At 43.0% G+C, this 21,867-nt stretch overlaps 2 protein-coding genes across 2 annotated transcripts in view; one reads left to right on the top strand and one right to left on the bottom strand.

The window, feature by feature from the left end:
- COTL1 (coactosin like F-actin binding protein 1) overlaps positions 1-21,867 on the bottom strand; it is an 87,443-nt gene that overhangs the window by 49,304 nt on the left and 16,272 nt on the right. The window lies entirely within an intron of this gene.
- The window catches only part of KLHL36 (kelch like family member 36), a 62,851-nt gene continuing 54,979 nt past the window's right edge, over positions 13,996-21,867 (top strand). The window contains exon 1 of the mRNA XM_078670781.1: positions 13,996-14,035. Within this exon, the coding sequence (XP_078526907.1) occupies positions 14,011-14,035 (25 nt within the window). The 5' untranslated portion in view covers positions 13,996-14,010. The remainder of the gene's footprint in view (positions 14,036-21,867) is intronic.

Here is a 21,867-nt window from a genome sequence, read left to right as displayed (position 1 = left end):
AGGGGCAGTGCACCTTTACAGTAATACAGCCCCTGATGTCTGTGTCGTTCACTTCCACCCATCCTTTTAATGCAGTTTCTTAGCTCCTTGCCAGAATATTACTGCTTCTGTGAGCGCCCCCATGTCTCAGTGTATGAGATCTAAGTGTCTGCTTCCCATGCCTCATTTGTGTACTCTTGATATGGTATCTGTGACCAGACTTATGCTTGTTTTTAATATCTTTTCCATGTCTCTCAACCTCTCTAGTCCAGCATTACCCTTGCTGGTCGCATTCTCTTATAATAGTGATCAGCCATTTAACTGCATTTGGCAAAAATCTGTCTTCTTGGTGGAATTTTAGCCCTCCTCTTCCACCTTGTGCTGGTTATGGTCTGGCTTTACACAGCCACGGCCTGTGCAGGTTAAGAGCAGTGGGGCGATGGGGCAACGTTTGGGGGGGATTCGAAAGAGGACCACGAGGGATAATTAAATAAATAATTACATTTTCCCTCGTTGTCGTCTGTCGAAATACCACCCCTCCCCCCGTACTCACTGATCTTACCTGCATGGGGCACGGCTGGCTTTACATCACAACGGTCGTCAGATAATTATGTCAACATCACTAGAGAGGGGCTTTGGCTCTGCCCATAGGTTGGGAGCCAGGAGAATATGTTTTGATGGGGCAGAAGTTGTGGAATTTCATTTAAAAAAAATGCTTGCCCACTAAACAGCTTTGATAATTGTATTTATCCAACTACCTGAGCTTGAACTTTCAGGGGCACACACGTGACACTGGAATCCTGTAAAAGTGTCTTAGATAACCACATCTTTTATGGTGTTTATTTTTCTCTGGTAGCATCACCGATGGGATGAGTGCAGCCACGAGGAACGTATACCATTCCATAGGTTGTTGAATGTGTGTGTTTTTATTGCAATTAGGTCAGAGGGTGAGTGCACGAATGAGTCAGTGGATGGATACGTTTAGAGATGAGTGACAGAGTTCATGTATGATGACCTATTGAGTGCCTAAGCCCATCAGGGATACAAGAGGCATTTTCATTCATAAGCCAGACTTATTGGCATTGCCAGTACTCGTTTTTAGTATTCACCTGCCCCAAGTGCAGTGCATTACCTTAGGTGCCACACCTTACACCATCGTTTAAACCTTTCCAAAATTATGCTTAAGATCCACTCTATTTGGCACATCTGTGGCCCAATGAAAGTTAGACCAGTTTCATCATATGTACACAGGCAAACCTCACATACCAGCTTATCTGCTGCATCGTGTGTGGATGGAGCGAAGGACACGTCCGAGTCTCCCTCAAGCGGTTTTCACCTCCTTTGCTTCAATGAGAGCACCGCTTCCCAGCACCCTCTGCCGCCTGTCACTCAGATGTTGCTCAAGAACCACTGCTCGTTCCTCCCCACAAAGCTAAACCACCACATAAAGCCAATATGGAGGGAAAGTGGCAATCAATGCACTGAAAACCTCAAACTGGACCCAGAATCGAACCACACAGTCTATAGGACCGGATGAGTCTTTGCAGGAACTTGTCTTCGGGTCCAATTAAAGTGGAGTTAAGAAGCTGCCAACGAAATGTGCCCATTGTCTTAGGAAAGGTTCACAAATGAGTCCTCCTGGAAAGCACCTACAAGTTTCCTCAGTTCAGAGCCTGCAATCCTCCCCTTGAGGCAGGAAACTTTTAAGTGAACCAAGAGGTGTAAATACAAGGTTACTTTATAATAATAATATTATTATTATTAATAATGATACAATTATTGGAAATGCTAATGTTAATACAACTTCTTATAAAAGTAATGCTAATTCTAATGGTAATATTACTATTAACCCGTTTACCGCGGCCGAAAATCCGCTGCGGTGCGGCAGCTTTGAAGAGTGGGCGGGGCCGCGCTGGCCAACAGACGTGCACAGCACTACGGAGGTAGTGCTCGCGAAGGCCGTTGGCCGACAGAAGCAGCGAACGGGTTAATACAATTCTTATAATAACAATATCAATAGGACTAATGCCAATAAGACCGTTAATAATGATCATTTTCTTACTGCTGTTATTAGCATTGTTGTAATAACAATAATAATGGCAGTTCTACTACTGATAATAGTAATACAAGCATTATTAATTACATAATAAGAATAATATCCAAAAACACAAATAACAATAATACTAACACTACTAATAAATGAAGATAGTAATGATAATCACAACAACACGAATAATAACCATAATAAGAAGAAGTATTTAGACAACCATACAGAGTTAATACAGAGACATGAAAGCCTGGTGGGTTTTCGTACCAGTGACCCTCACGCTAACCACTACCTCTGTAGGAGGAGCTTAGCTCCTGCTTTCTCTGAGGTGGGAAAGATGGGTTTCTCACGCTCACACACACACCCCACCTCCCCCTCCTTGCCTCGGGTCTTGACTCCAGAATCTAGACGCGAACGTTTCTCATCACCTCCCGCCGGTGATTTGATTTTGAGGCGAAATCGGTAAATTATCGACAGACGGGCATCAGCATGGCCTGTACAGTAGTGAGTCTTTACTCCCTGCATGCGGAGAGATTGTTGGGCTTCGACGCCGCGATAGTACACGCTCCCCAGAGGAGGTTGATCGTCGGCGTCCCAAACAGTAATGGCGGCAGATTAGCATTAGGCCAACAGAGCACGCGACGAAGGGTCACGTCAGGCGCAGTCTCCGTCTCCGCGCGCCAGTCCGTGTGTTACATCACAGTATTACCCTAGGATCGGCCGTAATGTGTTTAGCAGGTGCAAAAAGGTCATGGCGGCTGAGACAGACGAGCTCACAACAATCCAAGAAGAAACGGACCTTCCTTACTAGGCCGGTTGTCCTGGCCTGTTCTAGGCCCCGGCATCAAGAAGCCTACTCAAGGGTTGACGCATTGAACCTACAAGCATCATAAATTAGTTGTGGAACAGGGCAAACCCTGCGTGGTTTTTACAAGGGTGACTTGCAGATGTTCCTGTCCGAGAGTCTTTCAAAACGCTTTTACAGCTTTCTACTTGTTTTGGATTACACGGAAACCGCCCTTAAACCCCTGTGTTTTAATGTTCACTTTTTGTTGAAATTTTACAGTTTGCATAGTTCATTGTGGACTTCGCTATCCATGGACCTGCTTGATTTCACATCGGAGCTCAGTTTGTAATCTCACCTGTCCGGAGTTGTAGTATTCCAGGCACAATACACACATGTTCTGCACTGCGACAGGATCAGCCTCTCACCTTCCTTTGGTTTACAGGGACCCGCATGCAGTTCAACCTCCCCCGACTCTTTCTACATTTTGTGAGTTATCAAAGGAGGCATCCGTATTACCTTGCTCTGTTCTTTTTTACACTCTGCCCTTTATCATTCTTTGTTGACAGGCCCGTGACCGAAATTAATGTGGCCTCCATTATTGAATTAGAAAGTTAAAATTGGCATGTTTGCAAATTGGGGCAGTTTTGATCTTGTATAATAGTTTTGCAAGGTGTAGAAGACTGCTTGGATTGGAGCTCGCTGCAGCAATGTTTGTTTAAGTATCTGGGAAATCAACAGTAAAAACCTGCCCAACAGACCCAAAAAAATACCCAATCGAAGCAAGGAATTCGGCCTACACACTGGCCTGTCTGACCAGCCCATCGGGCCCTGCCCTATAGGCCAGTCCGACCCTGTAAAGTTGTTGCCTGTACAAAGGATCTCATTCCACTTATTTCTGTTCATTTTCATTTTTCCTCTCCCTTTACAAGTCTCTTCTTCTTCACATATTCTGTACCCTCTGGTGGCATTTCAATGGTGCCAGCTCTTCTAAAAAAAATAGGCACACTCCGAGAGATGCCACCCTGCTTTTCAAGCCCCGAGATGGAGCTCCCAGATTTAGATTTTGTAAGTTTTATATAGAGCAAACTCAACCCAAAGATATTACAGCACCAGCTACATTACAAAAGGTCGCAGTCATGTTTTTTCAGGTACTGAAGATTAAGTGATTTGCCAAGAATCGCAGATGTTGCGTCAACGCCAAGACTTGAACCTGGTTCCCCAGCTTCAAAGTGGGCAGCTCTGGCTGTAACGCCACATCCTCTCCTTTGCAGGGTTGCACCTGAAAGAAAATGTTGAGTATCTGCATGATGACAATACTATGAGCTGTAGGATGATTGCGTATGGTCTACTTTATTATAAATCCAATGTCTGCAGGATGGTGGCCTAAGAACTACACGTTAATAACCACAAGGTCAGCAGGATGGGGAGTTATGCTCTCCATGGTAATAACGCCAAGGTCTGCTGATGGGGACACAGGAACTGGATGTTAATAACCCCCAGGTCTCTAGGATGAGGACCTTTTGACTACATGATAATATCCACAAGGTTTACATAATATTAACTGCAATGTCTCCAGGCTGATGACAGAGGATCCCCTATATTAAGATAATAACCCAAATGGCTGCAGGATGAGAGCTTAAGATATATGTTATATTAACCCCAAGCATGAGAATAACCTCAAGGTCTGCAGAATTGGGGTTTAAGGTCTACATGAATAACAGCAATGTCTGTAGGCGGTGCAATACCCATAAGGTATACTTGATATTAACCCCAAGGTCTGTAGAAAGAGGACCCAAGGTCTAAATAATGAAATCCAGAAGAGCTGCATGATGTGGACCTGAGGTCTACAAGATAATACTAAGGAATATAGAAAGCAGATACACAGTTCTACATGATAACCCCCACAGCTACAGATTTAGGACAAATGGCACATATGTGATGAAGGGAAATAGTTGAGTCAAACTGAACCACTGGTTCCTAGTTGGAGAGCATTTCAGTAATATTGTTATTGTAAGGATTAATACAAGCTTCTCCACCCACCAAGTTTAGTGCTTGACTACAGATGTGTGTGTCTGCAGGCATATCTATTGTTTCCAATGCTTAACACATACCTCAAGTTGGCCTTTGGCCAGCCTCTTGCCCATGACAGGGCAACTTTGTTGACTGAGTCATCAGCTCTTGATTGGGTGGCTTTACTCCCTAGGCTTGTGTTTGTCCCATCCAGGAGCATTTCAGTATCATAGTGTTCTGATTGGAGGAGTTGTATCCTTCCATTGCACTTTTTGTAGGTCAAGCTTACCAGACGGCACAGGTATCTGGTTGAAAGCAACATATTGTCAGCTTACTTAGAACTTACAATGAGCTTAAAGCCTTCCCACTGCTTACCAGTGGTTGGATTTATTACCACTCTCAATTACTTGCTTCTTATTCAATTGTTTGCCATGTCAGTCTTGTGTTTGTCCCTACCCTGGAGCATAACCTCTTTACTGGTGTCCTTCCACTGCTCACTTTTGGAAAACGAATGTTTTCATTTTGGTTAATCACTACATCAATCAATCAATCAATCAATCAAAATCAATCATCATCATTTGTAAAGGACGCTAAAAAACCCGTGAGGGTCTCAAGGCACTGGGGTGGGGTAGGGGGGGATGGGGCAGGACACGGGGAGGGGCCGCGGCAGATCAAAAAGCCAGGTCTTGAGAAGTATTCTGAAGGCCAGCAGGTCCTGGGTCTGTCGTAGGCTGGTAGGGAGAGTGTTCCAGGTCTTGGCGGTGAGGTAGGAGAAGGATCTGCCACCGGCGGTGGTTCTCCTGATGCGTGGAACTGTGGCGAGGGAGAGGTTGACAGAGCGGAGGCTGCGGGTGGGGGTGTAGAAGCTGAGTTGGTCATTGAGGGATGCTGGTCCGGCGTTGTGTAGGGCTTTGTGTGCGTGGATGAGGAGTTTGAAGGTGATCCTGCTGTGGACGGGGAGCCAATGTAGGCCTCTCAGGTGGGGTGTGATGTGGCTGCGTCGGGGGACGTCGAGGATCAGTAGTGCCGAGGCGTTCTGGATGCGTTGCAGCCGTCTCAGGAGCTTGGTTGTAGTTCCTGTGTAGAGGGCGTTACCGTAGTCCAGTCTGGGTGACAGTTTTTCTTGTGTCGGAGGGGATCCATTTGAAGATCCTGCGGAGCATTCGGAGGGTATTGAAGCAGGAAGCGGAGATGCGTTGACCTGCTTAGTCATGGAGAGGGCGGAGTCGAGGATGACCCCCAGGTTGCGTGCGTGGTCGGTGGGTTCTGGGGCTGTTCCTAGCGATGTTGGCCACTAGGAGTCGTCCCAGGCAGAGGGGGTGGGGCCGAGGATCTCCGTCTTGTCAGAATTCAGCTTCAGCCTGCTGTCCTTCATCCATTCAGCGACGGCCTTCATTCCTCTGTGGAGGTTGGCTTTGGCGGTGTGGGGGTCTTCAGTGAGGGATATGATCAGCTGGTTGTCGTCGGCGTAGGAGATGATGTTGAGGCTATGTTGTCGTGCGACGTGAGCGAGTGGTGCCATGTAGATATTGAACAGCGTTGGGCTGAGGGATGATCCCTGTGGAATGCCGCAGATGATCTCGGTGGTCTTGGAGTGGAAGGGTGGGAGGCGGACGCTCTGGGTTCTGCCGGAGAGGAAGGATGTGGTCCAGGCCAGGGTCTTCTCTTGGATTCCGGCGTCATGAAGGCGTGCTGTTAGGGTGCAGTGGCAGACCGTGTCGAAGGCTGCTGATAGGTCCAGAAGGATGAGGGCGGCTGTTTCTCCTTTGTCCATGAGGTCCAGAAGGATGAGGGCGGCTGTTTCTCCTTTGTCCATGAAGATCCTGATGTCGTCGGTGGCGGCGATGAGGGCGGTCTCGGTGCTGTGGTTGCTGCGGAAGCCGGACTGGGATGAGTCCAGGATGTTGTTGTCTTCGAGGTAGCGGGTCAGCTGTCTGTTGACGATCTTCTCCATGAAGGTGCATGTGTTTTCCAGTTGTCGCCCTTTTGTGCTTCGCGCCCACCTTGCGCTCTGAGCTGTTCTCTTTCACCTGTGTGCTTTCCTCTCCCACCCCATGTTGCTCCCTTTCACCTTTGTGCTTCTGTCCCTCCACCTTGTACTCCATGTTGGTGTCTCTCACTGGAGTGTGTCTCCCCATACTGTGTTGCTGTCTCATTTGCTGCCTTTACCCCCGTCGCTCCCCACCACCACCTACTCCTCCATTGCCCCCTAAACCAAAAGTCCAAATAATTTTTCTTTACATTTTAAACTTTATGTGGGATGTTAAGTCAGAAAATTACCGACAGCCCTTCCGTTTTCTAAATCAAAGCGCTCTTGCGCTACTGCATTTTAATTTTGTTAAATTTAGCAATCCATCCCTGCTCTGTGAATATTAACTGACACTTATGTAACCTTCATATAACACATGCATGTGGTTACAAAATGACACGCCAGAGTCATTGCCATTGGCAGAGACAATAGGTCTGAAAGGCAAGAGCTAGTGGTTTAGCCAATGCTCGTTTTATTTTGCATTCAACATGTATTTTCTCTCGCCTTGCTTTTTCCACTACCATGGGCAACGCTCTTTTCATTCCCAACCATCTAATGGCCTCGCCCACTATCGAAGCTCCATCCCCAATTATTTTATTTATTTAATGAGACCGCAAAGGGCTCCTGGGCCACCTGGGTATTTACAAGACTTTTTTCTTCTTCCTGCCCCTCAGAGGCTCAGTTCATTGTCCTCTTTTCTGGGCTGCGATGCTCTCTGGGTATGCAACGTTTACCACGCAATTTTTACAACGCACTACCATTACAACGAAACTTTTACAACGCAAAAACTTTTACCACGCATACCATTACAACGCAAGATTTTACAACGCATATACCTTTACAACGCATACCATTACAACGTAAGTATTGGTAAGTATATAACTATTTTTAAAATGTTATATGTTTGGGTTTTTGGGTAAAGGGGTATTTTTAGGGTTCAGGGTCAGTTTTCAGTTTTGGGGTAAAGGGGTATTTTTAGGGTTCAGGGTTAGTTTTCAGTTTTTGGGTAAAGGGGTATTTTTAGGGTTCAGGGTCAGTTTTCAGTTTTGGGGTAAAGGGGTATTTTTAGGGTTCAGGGTTAGTTTTCAGTTTTTGGGTAAAGGGGTATTTTTAGGGTTCAGGGTCAGTTTTCAGTTTTTGGGTAAAGGGGTATTTTTAGGGTTCAGGGTTGGGTTTGGGTTTTGGGGTACAGGGGTATTTTTAGGTTTCAGGGCTGGGTTTGGGTTTTGAGGTACAGGGGTATTTTTAGGTTTCAGGGCTGGGTTTGGGTTTTGGGGTACAGGGGTATTTTTAGGTTTCAGGGTTTGGGTTTTGGGGTACAGGGGTATTTTTAGATTTCAGTTTTGGGGTACAGGGGTATTTTTAGATTTCAGGGCTGGGTTTGGGGTACAGGGGTATTTTTAACATATTTACAAATTAATAAATAAAAATTAATATAATTAATTTAAAAATTTAATATTAAACTAATAATTTATTAACTTAAAAAAATTATTAATAATTACATTATTTTAACATATTATATACTTACCTATACTTACGTTGTAATGGTATGCGTTGTAAAAGTACTTGCGTTGTAGTGTATTGCGTTGTAAAGGTATTCGTGGTAAAGGGTCCTGCGTTGTAAAAATTGCGTGGTAATGGTATGCGTGGTAAAAGTATGCGTGCTAACGTCATACATCCGCGCTCTGCCCACTGTAATTTATCAATGCTATTAATTAATTTTTTAATGAGGGTTCGTTAGCTGCAACGTGCTGCCAGGCCACTCTATTCCTTATTTATGCGTTCTGTGTAATTCTTTTTTTAACATTAAAATTTACTGCTCTATCATGGCCATCCCTCAAGTAAGAAGGATACATTGGAAATGGCCACAAAACACTTATCACAGAACATGTGAACACCCATTAGCGGGCATCTTGGAATGGGTTTTCATTAATAGAAAAAACATTGCTAATTTTCCAGCCATAAATGCCTATGCATATTAACACGTACTCATGCGCAAATAGCATGAAACATTGGCAAAGCAATAGTTCGGCCGTTTAGAGCAGAGACCCCTATTGGCTTTTTCAATGCTTGGTTAGCAGTGTAAGGAGTTCAAAAGATCTAGGTAATGAGCACTGTAAGGTCAACCCGATCTGTGCCCCAAGATCAACATGGTGAACACCCAAACATTTACATGATGCACACTCAAAGATCTCCATGATAATTCTCCAGGGCCTAAACAATACATAACAAAGCTCCACATGAAAAGTAGCCAATGTTCTAAATGATAAGAACCCTGCTGTTGACTTCATAAAGTCTCGCGTAATGAGCACCGAAAGGTCTCCAGAAGGAGTAATCCGTGGAATGGGAGATAAGCTTTACTTTATGCATTTCAATGTACCACATTATGGTCACTGGTCCACACTGATGTTAGTCAAGACAAGTCTTTGACTAAAAGCAAATAGTAGAATTTCACCAGGGGATTCACCCATTATAAAGAAACGTCTGATACTAGTGGAAATCCATAGAGGTGTATTTCTTACTCAGCACCCAAAACCAAACATCAACTAAAAACACCTGCTGTTAAATGGGAATCTGACTTGTACCCTTCCCAGAGCTTCAAAAAAAGGATACCCAGATAGAGAATACACTAGATGGCTGGTGCTCTACAAATTCAAATAACCTAGTACAACCTCTGCAAAACCAAAATCAAATTGTCCTAGCATGAAAAGAACTACGGTCATGTCAATATGCACACGGTCCACACATGATCAGCACTGTTGGCATTCCGGAAACCACATTGCCCCAGTAAAGCACTACTACAATGCAAGTATCCTCATCCCCAGGTTTGTACAGAACCATTGGCAATTATGCTAGAAGTCCTATTGCCAAGACAGAATCCTCATTGCACAGGCATGTAAAGTGTGAAGCCTGACGACAAGTTGCCCACTCAAATGCATTAGATCTTCATCTGTATAATAATTTGACTAATTACTATTATAGTGTAGAAGAGGGAGGAATTCAAAGTAGAGGTCAAGGTCTACTATAGCTTGGACTCCCAAAAAATCTGTAAACATGTACACAAATTCCAGTACTCAAAAGTAACGGTGAGGAGGCAGTGCAGTGCTAAATAAAACTCTTCAATACACAATTAACTTTGAATCAATTTTAGAGCAGTGTATGCCTAAATACGAAACTCAATAAAAACGGAAATACTTATCTACCAGAATAGCTACGTTCTTAATGACACCTTATAGACTGTAGGATCAAGAAAATTAATCTATCAGTATTATTGAATGTAATGCAGAATTTGAATTAATGATAGGACAAAATGGAGGGTATTTGAGGAATAGGGTGAATACTATGATGCAACCTGTGTACGAGACAGTGCACTCAAGGAGTGGTAGGTGTAAGGCAACAGGGCACATTGATGGTTTCATCAATTGAGAAAGATATATTTTGTGCTTCTTGGGCAAAAACGTTTGTACCTTTAAGACCCTATGATAGCTGATGCGAATCCATCCGCCGAAAAACAATTTTCTGACGGGTGGAAAAAGGATGAAATTAATAAACAAGATATTTCAAACAAAAGAACTTCTGGTTCACTAAAGTTGTGATTCACAAACACGCTGCAATATTTAAAACTCTAAATAGAATTTAAAAAATGAAAAGAATCACTAAACAAATGCCCCTGTCAAAAAGTCTGTTAGGAGGAGTGTTTGGTGATAGCTGTGAGACGGTTAGTGTTGCTCCTAGCTTTCCTAGAAATAAATACCACAGTGAATCAATCACTTTTCTAACAGATTGTGTTAGAAGATTTAAACCGTACTCTCAAGGAAGGAGTCAGTAGGTGAAGTTCTAAATATATCCCTTATATTGCGAAGTCATAAAACACAAAATATTATATAGCAGATACTATTGAACATATGCCAGTCTTTTGGTGCATCTGTAAAAAAAGGATATGGCTGCAAAGATATTTGTTTTATGAACAAAAACAAAACAAAAAATCAGTAAATCCAACAATATGTTGTCATGACAATAAGGTAAGACAAATGAATGCACAGGGGCAATTGGTGAGCTGTCTTATCCTGTTGTAAAGGGAGACATTCGGAACTTCCTAAGACTCGAAGGCATTAACCAACAATAAAAATGTCATCATGTCAGTAAAGTAAAATATCAGTGACCAAACCCGGACTCTAAATTACAAGTGTTGCTTCTATAGCCTAACCAATGGACTACTTGAACCCATCACCAAGCCAATAGTAACACATCAAACAATGTTTACTCCAAGGAAATGCCTTGGCATTGATGGCTAGAATATCCAAGCAACTTGGAAACCCTGAAAACATATGAATGCCAATGTCTGAAGTGGACAGACCCAAAGCCCACTCACTCTGTAATACTTTATTCATTTTTTATTTTTAAAGTTTTGTATAGCGCGAACAAGACCCAAGCGGGTGTCAGAGCTATTCACATTTAGGGTAGGTAGGTTACAGTAGTAGGATAAGAACGTTGGTTACATATATGTGCATAGCGTGCTACAACTGGGATTCCCAAGTGTACTGCAATGTAGTAGTCAATCAGGGCATCAAAATAGAGGGCAGGTTAGTAAGCAGTAGAGCGAAGGACTTTTAGGACAGAAACTTCAAGATATACTTGTTAAAATCGTTACGCGAAGGTTCCTAGATAGCTAAAAAGGTCTGTAGTAAGAAATAAAAAACCAAGGAGGATATACAAGGAGGACAGGGTGTGGATGAAGAAAGAGAGAGATAGGCAAGTCATGGGTAAGGTTGTGTGAGGCTGAGCTTGGAAAGAGTAAAGGAATGGGAGTGTCAAAGGAGGGGGCATTCTGGATCTGCGCCTGTGGAAAAGGATACTGCAATTAAAGTTCAATAGAAACAAAATTCACTTCACTGCCAACAAAAGGTTTTGATATACAAAAAGTGTGAAAACAAACCAGAACCAACTAAATGCAAGCAAAATAAAAAGATGCGACATTAATGTAAATGGAAAACATTAAAAAGCAAGTCACACATAAAACCAAGGAAGCTCAAACTTCAATGGAGACAATCCTTTTGGGTACAGTACTGTAGAAACTTCCCCTTTCATTACATGCATGAAAACAGCCCTTCTGACATTTAACATTCGATACCCTCTATGTCTCTCTTGGGCACATAAGCCTTTGTATAAAAATAAGTTAATGGCCTTAACATTTCTAATGCTGCTGTCTCTACAGAAAGCAACTGGAGCCATGCCATGTGTACTAAAGAATAGAGCTGTGTGTGACCGGCAGAGTGCATGACACCCAGGAGTAAAGCAGAGCGCTGGGCAGGAAGATCAAAAGACTCTACTGAACACCAGGGTTGGGAGTGTGTGGCCTGGAGAGGAACTGAATGAACCTTCAAGTGTCCCCAGATGATCCAATCTCAGCTGTGACCTCTGCTTTCATCAGGTTCCAACGCTATTCCTCTAGACCAGGACTGTCTAACATAGTTCTCGATATTAATGCTAGCCATATAAATACAATGAATCTAAATGAAACTTATTTATTTATTCAGTGGTTATCCTTAAAATATGGCATTGGCCTGGCCCTCCCGCACCTACATTGGATACACAAACTATAGGCAGTATGCAGTTTTGGAATAAGCTTGCAGTGATTACTACCCTACCTCCAAATAGTGGATGAAATGTATAGATGGCATGGGAGAGGCGAAGCGGCGATGCTCGTCACTCAGTTGAATTTACTGTCAGAAATACCTACATGGACATCTTTATCATTGCTAGAGAAGTGGCTGTTGTTTTGTGGTCCTGGGGATTAAGGGCACCAGTTGTGGGATCACGTTTCCACAGAAGCCGACAGTCCACCTACAGTGGAAAAAGGATTCTGGGAAAGCCCTTCGACGGGATAGTGTAGACCTGGGACAATTCTCAGGAACTACAATGGATCATTGCCAAAAAGGCCGAATGAATGTCAATTCTTTACTATGCAATAACTGCTCACTCGCAGGGAGGGAAGAATACATGGAGTATACAGTGAACATCTCCGGGCAGCGTTCTGCACATATCGCAAAATCATATGATCTCTTGACCCGGGTCAAATTTCAGTTATGACACACTGATCTCATGTAATTTCCAGCATTTAATATTAAAATTCTTCCGTGAAATGCCGGAGATTACATAATGGTCATGTATTTGAGACTTTTTTCGGGTAAAAATTATATCACGAGCACGTGGTAAGAACATGAACAATCCCAATGCGGACAGTTGTTGTTCGCGTCAGATGTAATTGTGTGCTTTTTTTTGGTGAAAATATATGCTTGTGCCAAAAATGGAGGCAAGGACACATTTTGCAATAAAATAAATACTTCAAAATGGCAATGCTGGTATTTGGTGTAATAACGTGTAAATTCACTTAATTTTGTTGTCTAATTCACACAATTTCCACAAAGGAAATTATTCAAATTTCGCCCAGGCCTAATAATCTCACATGGGTGCACAAAAGCATGGGGCCAATGTTGTGGATTAACGCTATTTACATACAAGAGGTCATAGTAGTTTACTACAAGGTGCAGAAGGCATGTCATTGCACTTTTCAGATACATCACTGGTGACCTAGGAAGATCTATGCAACTCGTAAGCCACAACTAACTGTTTTTATTAATAGAAAGTCATTTTTGTAAAAAGGGAATATATTTATTTTATTTAGTTGCAGTTTAGTGCAATGTGCCGTGTTGCAGAGCACTGGAAGTTTCGACAGAAACGTCTGCTTCAAGCAAGGATATTATCCGACGTTCTTCAGAGATGAACCCTGAATAGCAAGAACTTCATCTGAAAAACAAGTTGGAAAAGTTCATTGTTTTATGTGTCTCCTGAACCACGCCTAGTGTGACTCGGCTCTCTAGTTTATTTAATTGAAGGTATTTTACAGCTTGGGCTCAAGACTCAAAAGGATCTGTCTCCGTATTTCAGTTACTTGAAGCAGTATTGGTTGATTAACTGTGGAGTCGCGGTAAGGAGCTTTTTGATTGGTGTGCAATGTGGAGCGAATTCCTGCAGATATCTTTGTGTTTTGCCCGAGTTGGCTTTGAGAGCAGTGCAAAGGACTTTGAACTAATTACTCACTTGGGACTGAAGTGCTTTTGGAGCGGACTGGATACTGTGGCTGTCACGCTTGAAAAGATGCAAGCATATTCGGTTTGCCACGGTATGTAAAACCTTTGCAACTTGCCAATGATTTTCTTAGGAAGAACTGTGTAGCTAGCCTAAGTATTCCACCGTCGGAAAGTCAGGCTACCCTGAAAACACTGTTGATTCACCTTATAAGTTACTATAGGCAGGGCTTTAAGTGGGCCGGGTCTGAGCACCGGCAGTGCTTTTAAAGAGGCCTCGAAACGGGTCTCTATCGGGCTCCGTTTTGTGCCCTGGCACAGGCGGTCTGATTTTTTTCGAGCATAATGGGGAAAGGGAAATCCTTTAAAGAGTAATTTTCTCTCTAGATTTCTCTTCTCTTTTCAGATCTCAAGAGCAGCAACATTGTCGTGGTGTCACCAGGGCTTTATGTGGAAGCTTTTTCAATATTATATACAAGCCACATTTGCTGCTTATTTATTTTATGCAGCTAACAACCATTGACAAAGCCAATAGTCCTGACTTGTAGGTATGATGTTACTTCTTGTATGATATATCTGGATGCAATGATAGAAACAGCAAAATACCAGCAGGGCGACACACTATGCTAAGCACACATTTTTACCTTATGTGTTTTTAAGCCACGTCCTTATTTAAACTGGCCACGCCCCCTTGAGAGACCACCCATTTTTTTCATCCCACTTAAAGCCTTGACTATAGGTATTAAAATACCACACTCACTCTCTGATGGCAAAACCTTGCAAGAAAAAAAAACCACCATGGATCATGATGAACGTGCCCATGGGGGCATTGGCTGATTACAGGCTTAAAAGCAACAAGAACAAAAGCAAGGTGTTTGCTTTCCTCAAATTATATGATACGGGGAGCGGAGAGATGTTGCTCTCAGGGGGATCGGAGGGTGAGGCGGGGTGGGGAGAGGAGCGTTAGAACCATTTTGCGTACAAGCCTCGAGGGAGAACTACCAGGTCTTTGCTGTGAACCTGGTTCAGACCCATGGCCTTCACCGGTTACTCAAGATTTATTGATTTTGTAATCAATTATCAGAATTCTTTTATTGAGTCTTTGCACGGATTGATCTGAAAGCCTATTAGTTCGCAGAGTGATGCCAGTTCCCTTTAAATCCGAGAACAATGACTTTGGATGGGTTTGTGATTTATGGAGCCAATATTCAGATTAAAGACAGCTGGCAGGTTTTACTATTTCTTTCAGCATGATATGCATTTATGTCTGCTGTGCTTTGCAATTATTTTCCACCATAGAGAAGTACTCAGTAGCAGAGCTGTGCTTGTGATCACTACTTTTGCGTCTTCACTTTTGTTGAGTTGCCCTGACTGAAGAACTCTAGGTTGATGCTGTTTTAAGTACATAAAATCTGTTTGTATTATGTTCACATACGCCTAAGAAGAACAATGCAAGCAACCATATATGTACGAAATATTAATGTTGTCTTCTATTTGCTCGAGCGTCCCACAGTTTTGTATTAATACCAAACTTTACATGGTCTTAGCAGGCCCAAAAGACAATGTTCCATGTTGTACGTTGCACTTTTTCCAGTAGCGTTACCCCATTTTCCAATCTGGTAAGGGAGGAGGGACTTTGTAAGAATTAGAGCCAGTATTGTGCATATGAATGATAGGTCTTCTTTAAGGCCGCCCTAGGCTTTCTTGACTCCTGCACATTACACAGGTTTTCTCTGAGAATGTCAAGTTTCTGTCACGTGGTCATGTTACATTTATTTGCAGTGAGAGAAACTGCTTACTTATACTAGGTGGATTTTACATGACTTTAGTTCTTTGCTTTAACTGCCCATTTTCTAACGAGAGGCCTGGTCAGCTGAAATAACAATGGTCTTTTGATCTTTCTCTTTGATGTATGTTATTTTGCATTAAACGATAGTTGAAGGTGCGGTGTAATTTGTAATTTTTTTAACAGCCTACAAGCTAAGGTTTCTGCAACAGGCCCCTTGCTGACTTGACTGGTAGACCATGCAGTGAATTCAGAACTTGCAATGACACATTGACATTGGTCACTGCTCCAGCTGCTGAACTTTAGATCAGCTTGAATGAGTACAGCAATCGGATGCAAAATGAAATAAATAGGTGACACATGTCTGAGTCACAGATCTGAGGTCATCCTTTTTAAACTCTGAACTGGCCTTGGGAATACTGGAAAAACCCTCAGGGACTGGGAGGAATCTTTCAGAGGTAGATCTGTTGCATGGCCTGCATTACAGCTGGCACTAAATCCACACATTTGCTCCATGGTACTGTGCCAGACACCATGGTGGGTGATAGTGGGAAGGCAGGAAGAAAGAAATAGCTGGATGCAATACGAGGCTACTATAAAAATATTTTTCAGGCCTGGGCTACATTTACCTTCAAATAAAACCCTGCCTGCCCTTTGTTTAATTTGACTGGGAAGTTGGATTTCTAATTGCATCCAGTCACATAGATAGCTGCAGATCTTTAGTCTCTGGTTGGCACTTTTAAATAATTGGTAGAAGCTAAGGCCTGATAAGTTATGAACGTTTTTCAGAAGGAAATTGGATCTCTATCTGTGAGGGTCAGATGCAGCTCACTGGAAGCCTTCAAGCACACAATGGTCTCCAAGTAGTCCTAAAGTTCTTGCAGGGCACCTTCACGCCTATTTTTAGGATCCACATACCAGCGACATATCACGTGTAGCAGTAATGCATATTATTGTACTTCTGCATGGTCTGAACCAGTGATCTGGCACTGTTAAGCAGTACCAAGGAAAATACCAGACTGCAAAAGAAGCCCTGTATCTCAGCACTACCATATTTCTGCTGCTTTATGTAAGAAGGGCACAGAATTTAAACAACTCAAATAAGCACCATAGTTCCAAATGTGTTTCCCACCCCATAACTGCTGAGTGCAAAAATGAAATGTTTACTCTTTCGTTAAAAAAAAACCCATCATTTTTGTTTGCGAGAGCTCAGCATTACAGAAGGGATCAAATACATTCCTTCTCTTTCTCTTTGAAGGCCTTCTCCGCCACCAAACCACCCACACACAATGATTCTCACTGATAACGCTGCAAATGCATTTTTTACAAGTTTAACCATGCTTTCAGGGGAATGAGGAACACATTTAACTACATAAGAAATGCTCCTCCACAGTCTACGTAAAAAAAAATATGCAGTGAAACAGTGTTAGGGCAGAACCATGTTCATCAGGGCTCTTCAGAGTTTCTACAGTTTATTTACTAAAACAGGTTCTAAAAATACCCTTTGTTGTCAACATAATTGTGCTTTCTTGAATAGAGGCTAGTTCTATAGAACATGAAAAGTACTCAATAAACATGCACTCTTGCCCATCATCACTTTTAAGCCAACATCATCAGTAACTTGGCTGCAGTTGAAGGCGGTGGAGACCGAACTGCGAAGCAATATTCACATATAATTGGAGGGAGAGGCAATGAGGTGGAGCCTGGAGTGGAGTCTTGGCAGACACGTCTGAGACAGTGACTGAAAATATAGCACGTGACACTTGTCCAGGAATTCACAACATCGGATCAATGGACTAAAATGAAAACCTTTATGTCATGGCTGCAATGACCAACTTTCCAGGATGCAAGGTATTTCACTCCAAAGCGAGTGTCAAGTGACTTGGTCACACATTCCTCAAAAGGAGGAGCATCTCAGCTGACTCACTGAGGTCATTGTGCAACACCCAGCTTCTGAGGTCAGATCAGGCTTAGTGTCCAGAAGGAAACCCAAAAACTGAGGCATGCGAGAAGAGAACCACCGACATACGGTTCAATTGTAGTCCAAACAGGCCGGAACTAGAAGTGGTAATTCATTCCTCCTCTGTGGCCTTAGCAAGTTTGGCTCGATGGCACAGAAAGAAACAACTGTCCTTGAATGCTTTCATTGATTAACATCATTTTTGGAAAACTATTGGGATTATCTCCATATTAATAATTCTTGTAACAAACACTCAGTGTCATCTTCATAGACACAATATATGGAAAAACCCCATATATACATAATATATGGGAAAACTCTTGGAATCGTCTGCTTACACCGATATTGTTGAAAAATCACCTTGGATTATCTCCATATACACTTTACAGGTATTCCCAAGAGAACATTTCTTTATACAGAGTTAATGGAAAATGTTGAAGGATCCCTGCCACATATGCTAAATTTATAGATAATCCACTGTAAATCTCTCAATCGAGAGTTATGGAAAACATCCTGATATCCGTTAAAAAAAAAAGAACCCTTGCTGTGTTGTATTACAATACTTGAAGGTCACTAAAGTCAACCCACAATCTCATTATCAGCCTTCAGGCTCTGGAGATGGAGGTGGAGGACACCCAGAGAAACAACCCTACAAATCCATAACTGAATCATCTTGGAAGCCTTTGGGAAGACATTGGTACATGACCAACCTCTCACCATCACTCCTGGACTTTAGTAGGGGGCCAGAGACCCACCAGCACATCCCAGTCTCGAGGCGGCTTAGAGGGATACACACCATTTCGTGGAAATTAAGTGCTCTAAATATTGCCTGCAGTTTTTTTTTTTTTTTCTATTTCGAAATATTTTCAACCCTACAGACAAAGGAAAAATTGTGTGCGATAAAAAACTGAATGTCCTGAAAAGCAGTCCTATTCTTACTACATTAAAATGAACCACATTCTAATTGGGGGAAAAAAGAATTCTTCACATATGCGCAGGCACTTTCTTTTTTAATTTTAACACATTCTTTTCACACTCAAACAGGAGGAAACATTCTGTATGCAAGCCAACCGACACGTACATCGCCTTACCCACGGCTATTACAAGCAAAAACAACACGGCATCAAAGCTAATGAAAATGTTAGGCTTAGAACACACAGGCCCTGTGCGGGGGTTATTGTATGGAAATGACGCCCAGGGGTAGGCTCACACCGCAGGTTGAGTCTTCCCAGGTGCATTAGAAGGTCCTCAGTCCGAGTTCTGCAGCTTGGAATGGGACATCCGGTATTGCATTGCATGTTTTACCCTTTCAAGTTTCGAAAATTCCGAATATTCGGGTATTTCCCTGCAGAAATGTTGTCAGGCTTTACATGGTGATATTTTGTGAGGTGAAAGGTCTCTGGATCTATGTGTCACGTGTACACAAGTTACACTTTTGGTTTGGACACATAACAACTGTTTGCACCAAGCCTGATTGTATTGGCTGAAGCATTATATAAATACCTAGCAGCCCGTCCAGACGTTGTCCGGGTATACACACGCCCACAACGGAGTCCTGTGAACACTTGTTTTGCAGGATTTCCGTGCCCCCTTTTTGCCGAATGCCCGTTGAATGCCACGCCGATTGCTATATGGCCACGTCCCCACATGCCCACAACGGAGCCCCGTTGAATGCTGCGCCAATTGCTGTATGGCCATGCCCCCACATGCCCACAACGGAGCCCTGTAAACGCTTGTTTTACCTGATTTCCACCCCCAGATTTCCGCCCCCAGCACAACGCACACGGCCACAAGGAAGTACTAACACGTCGCGTTTGCCACACCCCCACATGCCCACAACGGAGCCCTGTAAACGCTTGTTTTACCTGATTTCCGCCCCCAGCACAATGCACACGGCCACAAGGAAGTACTAACACGTAGCGAATGCCGCGCCCATCGCTGTATGGCCACGCCCCCAGCAGAACACCCCGAGCAGAACGCCCACACCCACAAGGGACTACTTTGCCCCTAAGGTTCTTTTACCCTTCGAATGTATATGGTGGCCAGCTGTATAGCCTATGTCCATCCGCTGCAACTGTCCTTTCCAATGCTGTATTGGGTGTTGTGATTGGTGCTGTGGTTCCTGAGATTACCCGCCTCAAAGGTTTGGGCTCTCTCTTTATTATATTAGTATAGATATAGGTGGAGTCCAGTTACCCAGAAAGCACTTTAGGCCTCACATGAGAAATATATATAGTTACACCGATTCAATATACTACAAAAATAAGATAAGAATATTTACGTTCGAACAATAAAGGTGATACCTATAACAAACACAACAATCCCAAAGCACAGCAGTTGACAACTGATGCTGCTCTCTGTTCTTGACCTTTGAATAAGGTCACCCTGGTGATGCCTCTGTAAGGTGCACATATGGAATTATTTCCTGTTGCTTCCTCCCTCTTACAAGTAGAGAACTACAGCGTGACGCTGTTCCTCTGTCAGCTCTCTACTCTGAGAATACCCCAAGATAGAAATATTTGATAATAATGGATCACAAACTCTACACAAAAAGGGTAATAGTTGTGTTATTACAGTCCATTTTAAACATCACTGCACACCGTGAAGCCTTAAGTAGACTTGCTTTTCAACCAGATGAGGGGTCAATGACTCAATTTGCTTCAGATCAAACCTAGAGCCCCAAGGTGTGGATCGCAGGCAGGCTTTGAAGAAGAGGGGACGGGGCAAGGCCTGTTTTTGGTCCTTTCTGACTCCCCGGTACAGGGCTCTCTCAGTGACCCGCCGTGTCACAGGCTGGAATCAAGGTCATTTTGGGTCATCCTTCTAAGGTCAAAAATATAAGTCCCCAGAGGGCGGAGGAGACTATATATAAGTTGAGAGGATGTTTGAAGAAATGGAAAAAAATTGTGGGGCCCCTGGGGCAGATAACGGGCTGAGCGGGCAGGGGTGGTATAAGGAGGAGTGTATTAATTGCCCATTTCACTTTTGGTGTGTCCTTTCAAGTAATTGTACTGCTGATTTTCTGTATGTCTTCTGATCACTGCTATGAATTGTATGAGACCTTGAGCACAATTAATAAAAAGATTTCTAAAAAAAAAAAAATCATATAAATAAATTTTATATTATATATATATATATATATATATATATATATATATATATATATATATATATATATATATATATATATATATATATATATATATATATCCCATGGGCTACATAAACAACTGCTTTTATTGAGTAAAACCCACCCATCCGTTTGTGTTTTGCACTGTGTGTGTTGGAGATAAAGCTAATATCATCGCGATTAAGTCGTACTTATTTGCAAATTACTGAACGCAAATCTGCAAAATCCAGGGTTTGGTGGGTCTCTGCACCGGCTGTGATAACAGATTGATAACAATGTAGGTTTGCAGTGGCAAGGCCCTTAGAGATTAAGGAACACGTTGTCGCCCAGACAGTGAGTGCCACGTCATCACATTTTATTCTTTACCTCGCGGGGTCATACACTGAATGCGTCAGGAAGGACAGACCTCACTGCTGGAACACAGGCCTGAAGAGGAGGCAAGAGACAATGTCCACACTGGGTGTCGGCAGGAAATAGAAAAGGGAAGGAAATTCTCTTTCCAACTATTGTTGTGTTGCAAGGTTAGTAATCAGCTACTTCCTACAGGGGGTGGGCACACCGTCTGCAGCTAGCCTGCGCCTCAGTCCTGTCTGCACATATTTATTTATTTAGCAGTTGTGTATAGTGGTTACTTGAGAGCGCTGATAAGGGTCCCAGAATTTAAACAGAAATAAGGTCAAAAAGATGTTTAAGTTATGGGAGGACTCGTAACTGTGTCAAGACTTCTTCGGCCCACACCCCTGAGAGAGGTGAGTGACAGGCAAGTCTCAAAAGCTCAGTTTACAGATGTTTCCTAATCCGCCTCTGGTTGGGTTCAGATCTTAGATTGAGGTTGCTCCACATTCTGCACTCTGAAACTTTTGCCCCATGCTTTAGCCTCTTGAAGGAGCGTTATTTGATCAGAATGGCAGACACTGAATGGATGTTTCTAATATATATATTATTCTAGCCCTGGGGACCCAAGCCCCGAGGCGTTAGTTTAATATAGGTGGGTGCCCTGGTGCCCACCCAGGGAAACCACCATGCACCTCGTTGGGAGCCACGGGGAGCC

Source organism: Lissotriton helveticus, chromosome 12, assembly GCF_964261635.1.
Source record: "Lissotriton helveticus chromosome 12, aLisHel1.1, whole genome shotgun sequence".
NCBI lineage: Eukaryota > Metazoa > Chordata > Amphibia > Caudata > Salamandridae > Lissotriton > Lissotriton helveticus.
The sequence above is the reverse complement of the archived record's forward strand: the minus strand, read 5'-3'. Positions and strand labels throughout refer to the sequence as shown.